General features: G+C 57.7%; 1 protein-coding gene across 1 annotated transcript in view; it reads left to right on the top strand.

Annotated features, from left to right (window-relative positions):
- The window catches only part of LAMA5 (laminin, alpha 5), a 47,980-nt gene that overhangs the window by 34,515 nt on the left and 7,393 nt on the right, over nt 1-6,072 (top strand). Inside the window, exons 46-61 of the mRNA XM_010140977.1 lie at nt 16-110; nt 369-512; nt 594-745; nt 822-932; nt 1,930-2,041; nt 2,336-2,506; nt 2,972-3,168; nt 3,262-3,378; nt 3,456-3,610; nt 3,834-3,975; nt 4,262-4,364; nt 4,449-4,562; nt 4,683-4,862; nt 5,043-5,185; nt 5,423-5,608; nt 5,886-6,022. Coding sequence (XP_010139279.1) covers nt 16-110; nt 369-512; nt 594-745; nt 822-932; nt 1,930-2,041; nt 2,336-2,506; nt 2,972-3,168; nt 3,262-3,378; nt 3,456-3,610; nt 3,834-3,975; nt 4,262-4,364; nt 4,449-4,562; nt 4,683-4,862; nt 5,043-5,185; nt 5,423-5,608; nt 5,886-6,022 — 2,259 coding nt within the window. The remainder of the gene's footprint in view (nt 1-15; nt 111-368; nt 513-593; nt 746-821; nt 933-1,929; nt 2,042-2,335; nt 2,507-2,971; nt 3,169-3,261; nt 3,379-3,455; nt 3,611-3,833; nt 3,976-4,261; nt 4,365-4,448; nt 4,563-4,682; nt 4,863-5,042; nt 5,186-5,422; nt 5,609-5,885; nt 6,023-6,072) is intronic.

The raw sequence follows: 6,072 nt of genomic DNA, 5'->3' as shown, positions 1-6,072 counted from the left end.
CCTGTGCCACGTGCGGGCGGGCCAGTGCAGCTGCCTGCCCGGCGTCAGCGGCTCACGCTGCCAGCAGTGTGCCCCGGGCTACTGGGGCTTCGGCGAGGGCGGCTGTACAAGTGAGTCCTGCTTCCCAGGGGCTGGGTCTGCACGTGGAGGAGCGGGACAGGGCACGGGTGACACGTGTGCTTGTCAAACCCATAACAACTGGCTGCTCTCCGAGGCTCTGTGCGCATTGCCAGGTTGCACAGGGCAGCGGCATGTCAGCAAGCAGAGATACGGTTGCCCAGCGCGAGTAAAATCACTCCTTCCCCTCTCGCTGGGGTGGTACCAGCACAAAGTGATGCCGCGGGTATCCCCGTTATTCGCCTTGACAGAGTGCGAGTGCCGAGGGGGCTCCTGCGACCCGCGCACGGGGGAGTGCACCTGCTCCAACGGGCTGACCGGGAGGCAGTGCGACGTCTGCATGCACGAGCACGAGATCCCCGTGGCCAACGGCCCGGACAGCGTGAGGTGTGAAGGTCTGTATCCTGCGGTCCCGGGCAGGAGGCGAGGGAAGCCGCGGGAAGGGCCCTGTGCTCACCGCCCTGTTGCCCTGGCAGTGTGTGACAGCTGCGTCCTGCTTCTGCTGGAGGATCTGCAGAGCGTCGAGATGTCCTTCCCCTCCATCCGCAGCCAGCTGGTCAACCTCAGCGCCAGCTCCATCGCCTGGGCTCGCCTCCACGCTCTCAACCGCACTATGGCGGCTGTCGCGGTACGTGAGGGTTTAGCATCGCTTTCTGCCCATGTTTCCCGGCCCGTTGGTCTGATCTCGGCACTTTTTGTTCCAGAACCAGCTGCGTGAGTACCAGAGAGCCGTGGGCAGGGTCCGGCAAAGGGCTGACGAGCTGGAGGATGAGAACGTGGACCTCACGCAGGACCTGAACGCGCTGCAGCACAAAGTAGGGAATATCTCCGTCTTCCTTTGCCAGAGCACGAGTCTCTCCTTTTACCGAAAGTGAGGGCTTTGAAGCTGTGAGGAGCCCGCTTCAGGCAGCTGGAGCTCCTGCCCAGCCAGCGCTAGGCTTGGGGGTCAGTGACGCTCACGCAAGCTAGATCACCTGCAATCCTCTCTTGGAAGGCTGTTAAACGTCTTGTGATATCAGTGGTTGTTTCCTGATTTATTACTTGCTTTTGAGGTGGCTCTAACTTTAACCAGTAAAAACAAATTCAATAAAATGTCATTTATAGAAGAAGTATGCGAGGAAAGAACATAAACATCCAGCTCCCTCCTGGATGAATCCATGCAGGGGCAAGGAGAGCTTGGGCCCTGTCAGCCGATGAGTTAACCCTTTTTATTGCAATAGTCCTTGGAGGCCTCGGGACAGCAGCGCCTTTTGTGACATGCAGCCTAAAAAACACCTTCAGAGAACTGGTAAACTGAGCAGGATTTGATCTGATTTGATTTATAAACTGCCTGCTCCTAAGCTGAAGGAGAGGGAGAAGTGTTTGATGGTGTACGGCCCCAGGCAGCTGCATGGACAAACAGCCCCTGTGTATGCGTGTCCACGCTCTGAACAGCCAAACCGCAGCCCGCTGTGGCTGCGTGTGTCCTGGTCAGGACCCGGGTGCGCCCAGCTCCCGGCTCTGGGGCTTTTCCTGTGTTAAGAGCACAGGGCAGTGCTGTCCTCTGTGGTCTCACGACTGTTTCAGGTCCAGAGCCTGTTGCATTCATGCTGCATTTATTGCTTGTGCCTCTCTGAAGGTGCTAAATCAGACCATCACTAGACGTGTCGTAGGTGAGCAGCACAGGGCAGGCTGTTGGAGGAGACACGGGTCAAGGACCTCAAAAGCTGCCCATTCCCAAGCCTTATGTACCTGTTGGGAACATCTTTGCCGCTGACAGATCACCTAAACCACAGTCTCAAACTTGAGCCAAGCCAGTGTTCTCTGTTGTAGATGACAATGACTCAGAGAGAAGCAGACCGGATCGAGCAGCACACGAAGGAGACCCACCAGAGCGGGGAGCAGCTCCTGCGAACCATCCAGAGCATTCAGCAAGGCATCGCAGGTTGGTGAGGAAGGGTCTGTGCACCCCTGAGACTAAACCAGGGCAGTTTGCACTACTGCTTCTGGAGAGGTTTAGCAAAACAGGGCTCAAGGGGAGGAGGTAAAGCCCCGATAAGGTGTTTGGGATGTAGCACCGCAATAATGGCCAAGGAGGCGGTGACACCTCCGAGCGATCTCAAGCAACTTGGGCACCTGAGTACTGCTGCAGTTAGTTGAGGGAGGAAGGATTGATCCTGGGGGATTGTGGAGGACCCAGGTTGGTCCATGCTAACGGGGGATCTGGATTTCCCTGCAGACTTGGTGCGGCAGACAGCCAGGTTTGGGGCAGCGAACGCCAGCACCACCTCCACGGAGGAGCTTCGGCAGAAGATGGCCGAGGTGGAAAGAATGCTGAGGGAGATGAAGGAGCGGAGCCTGGGCAGCCAGGAGGAGCTGGCAAGGCGCGAGCTTGAGGAGGCTCGGAAGCGTGAGTCCGGCTCTGTGGTGTGGGACAGGGCTGCACAGATCCTGCTGGGTTTAGCCATTCCTGGAAGCCTGGCTTGGAGTGACACACCACGGTGACCTTTGGAGAGGGCTGCTAATAAACCGGGCACCCCCAACAAGTTTTATGGTAGTTTTAGGGTCCCCTGTGACACTCCACTTTTGGTTCCTTTTCCCTTAAGGTGAATTTTAGAGCAGATTGTACAAGCTGGGTGGTTCTGTCTGATGACTGAAGATGACAACCCTTAGAACACGGCGGGTTTGGAGGCCTTTTTGGGTGAAATCCTGTGTTCTCCAGGCTGAAAGAGGGAGGGAGGGAGGGAAGGTGGTCACTTCTGGCCTTCATAACTTGCCAAGTGAGACCAGAACCAGGCTTTTCCACTGCCAAGCCCAGAAAGAGTCCTTCAGGGCGGGATGACTGAGCAGCAGCTCTCACCTCCCTCTTTCTCAGTGCTGCATCGGGTGAAGAGTGAGCTGCACATGCGCTGGGAGTCCAACCAGGAGCTGGTGAGCAGCATCCGGGACCGGCTGGCGCAGCACAGCTCCCAGCTGATGGATCTCCGCGACGCCCTCAATGAGGCTGTGAACAAAACCAGGCAGACTGAGGACTTGAACAGCCTCAACCGCAACAACCTGGAGGAAAGTCAGGTAGAGCTTCGCCAGGTGGTCCCCTTCTGCCACGTGTTGAGGGGGGGTGTACCCTGACCCTGCTGGTACCTAACTCTGCCTCTGTGTGTCCAGCAAAAGAGCCGTGAACTCCAGAAGCAGCACGCGCTGGTGCAGGAGACCCTGAGGATGGCCAGGGACTCCCTGGCGCAGGTCTCCGACTTCCTGCAAAAGATGGAGCGTGCAAAGGAGGTGAGTGATGGAGGTGCTTCAGCATGGGCAGAGTGCGAGGGGGTGGCAGCCCTCAGGAGTGACGTGTGTCCTGGCAGGCGTACGAGAAGCTGGCAGCGCTGCTGGATGGAGCAAAGCTGCCCCTGACAGAGCGGGTCAAGAAGTTCTCCCCAGCCAGCAGCAAGATCCCCATCGTGGAGCAGGCAGAGGAGCATGCCCGGCTCCTGGATGAGCTCGCAAGGAACCTGTCCAGGTGAGGTCCTGACACTCAGTAACCAGGCCATCTCCTACCAGAGTTGGGGTGGGAGGCTGCAGCCCCACGCCATGGCAGGGGAGCAGTGGGGTTCCATCTCCAAAGCTTTATCCTGGAGAACACGTTGTGATGAGGAGCCCGGAGGGGTTTGTCTGTGGGGGCATGGGCAAGAGTCCAGCCTGAGCAGTCTCCAGGGACCTGATGGCTTCATCTTCCAACACAGCATTATCCAGGGTACAAACCAGGATAGCTTTATCCAGCGGGCGATCGATGCCTCTAATGCCTATGCCAGCATCATCGAAGCTGTGAGAAAAGCCGAGCGAGCAGCCCACGATGCCGATGAGGCAGCCAGCGAGGCTTTGATGGTACGTGCTGTGGGGAGCCCCAGGAGGCTGGGCAAAAGCCACACTCCCTCAACAATCCTCTAGCTTGTCACACGCACACACAGGGCTCTGCTGCCCTTCCCCTCTGAGACCTGAGCACTTTGTTTGGTGCCAAAAAGTACAGAACAGCTTCTGCCACGGCTGGGGCTGGACTCTGGGGGTTTCGGTCTCCCCATCACATCCCACCATAGTTGTCTGAAGAAGCATGTTTGGGCTGGAGACTGGAATTCCTCTTCAGACTCTCAGGCAGAATGTGTTTGTTTTACAGAATGTCCTATCAGAAAATCTTGGAGCCATCTCTAAAGAGCTGAAGAGGAACAGCAGCAACCTGGAGGAGGCTGTGATGAGACAGCAGAGAAAACTCAACGAGGGTGAGAGGGGCTCCTTCCAGGGTGTGATGTCCTTCAGCGTAGTCTAAATTCCAACACACAGGATGTGCATTTCTTCAATTGCAGCTATTAAAGGCACTCTGCAGACAGCAAAGGACAAGCTGGCTGACCTCCGTGCAAAGAAGGAGCAGCTCCTGAGCCAGCTCCAGTCTGTGCAGGACATGCTGGGCAGGGACCAAGGTTTGTCCTGGAGTAGCTAGACTGGTTCTCTCTGCTCCCTTCCTTCTTCCCAGGCTGCAACCGAATGGTTCTTCCTCCCCACTCCTGACCATCCCAGAGATTTTTCTCCCTTCTTTCCAGAGGACACAAAAGAGACTATCCAGAATGCCAAAGCGGCAGCTGCCGAGGCCAACGAAACGGCTGCGAGAGTGGAAGATGCCCTGAGCACCATGAAGAAGAATCTGGATGAGTGGAAAGACCAGTATGGAGACCTTCGAAATGAAGACCTGAACCAGGCAGTCCAGGATGCCAGGAAATCTGGTGAGTGCTGACCCTGCTGGCTGCCAGGGCTGAGTCCAACATGAGCCAGTGCATGGACAGACGTCCCCAGACTCTGCTCCCGGCTGCCGCTGCTTTGACTTGCATGTCCAAAAACCACCTGAGCTTTACATCTCCTTTCCTTACTAACCTTCAAAACCTCTGGCTCCTCTCCAACACCAGTGTCCAGCCTGGAAAGCACCATCCCGCTGCTGCTGGGGAAGCTGAGCAGCCTGGAGAACAGGAGGAACAAGAACGCCACCGTCTCAGAGAACATTGTGCGGATCCGGCAGCTCATCACGCAGGCGAGGAACGCTGCCAGCAAGGTAGCTCACGGGAGGGTGCGGGCTGTGTGTGGGCTGCCTGGGCTGGGGGTGATTGAGGGCTTACCTGAGGCTAGGGTGCAAACGGGAGGGGTATCTAGAAGAGCTCTGGGGCCACCAGGCAGGTGGCCCTTTCTCACGGGCAGGTTCCAGAAAATGCTTTGAGGTGGTGGAGCTGGCAGTGATGAGAGGCAGCAGCAGTGGTTTCAGGGCTGTGGGTCTGGAATTGTCTCCCTCCAGGTGAAAGTCCCCATGAAGTTCAACGGCAGCTCGGGCGTGCAGGTCCGGGTGCCCAGCAACCTGCAGGATTTGGCAGCCTACACATCCCTCAAATTCTACATCCAAAACCCTGAGCCCAGGACCCGGCAGCGACGGCAGGACGGGACAGAGGAGGGGCGGTTCGTGCTGTACCTGGGCAGCCAGGAGGTGAGACAGGGCTGTGTGGGCAGTGAGAGTCCATGCTGGTGACACCAGCGAGGGGTCATGCCTGGATGCCGGACCCTCGCCTGCTCCCTGAGTGTCTTTGTAGGGAACACGAGCAGACCCTGGGTGCGGCCATCAGCCTGGCTGGAGGCGGATGGGCAGAGCTGGGCGAACGGGGCTGCTTGGCCCGTGCAGACCTGGGAGCATCAGGGAGAGCATCGCTTGGTGCTCCTGCCTGTCCAGAAAGCCAGCGTGTGGCCCTGTCTCTCCCTGCATTCAGGCTACTGGGGACTACCTGGGCATCGTGCTGAAGGACCACAGAGTGCAGTGGGTCTACAAACTGGGCGAGGAGGAGCCAGCCTCCCTAAGCGTCGACGAGGACATTGGAGAGCAGTTTGCCACCATCAGCATCAACAGGTAGGAGAGTGACGGGATCACCTCGGGGCAGTTAACACGGACCATGTCCA

The sequence above is a fragment of the Buceros rhinoceros genome, unplaced genomic scaffold, assembly GCF_000710305.1.
Source record: "Buceros rhinoceros silvestris isolate BGI_N320 unplaced genomic scaffold, ASM71030v1 scaffold6688, whole genome shotgun sequence".
In the NCBI taxonomy this organism is placed as follows: domain Eukaryota; kingdom Metazoa; phylum Chordata; class Aves; order Bucerotiformes; family Bucerotidae; genus Buceros; species Buceros rhinoceros.
Note: the sequence above shows the minus strand (reverse complement) of the source record. Positions and strands in the feature narration are given on the sequence as shown.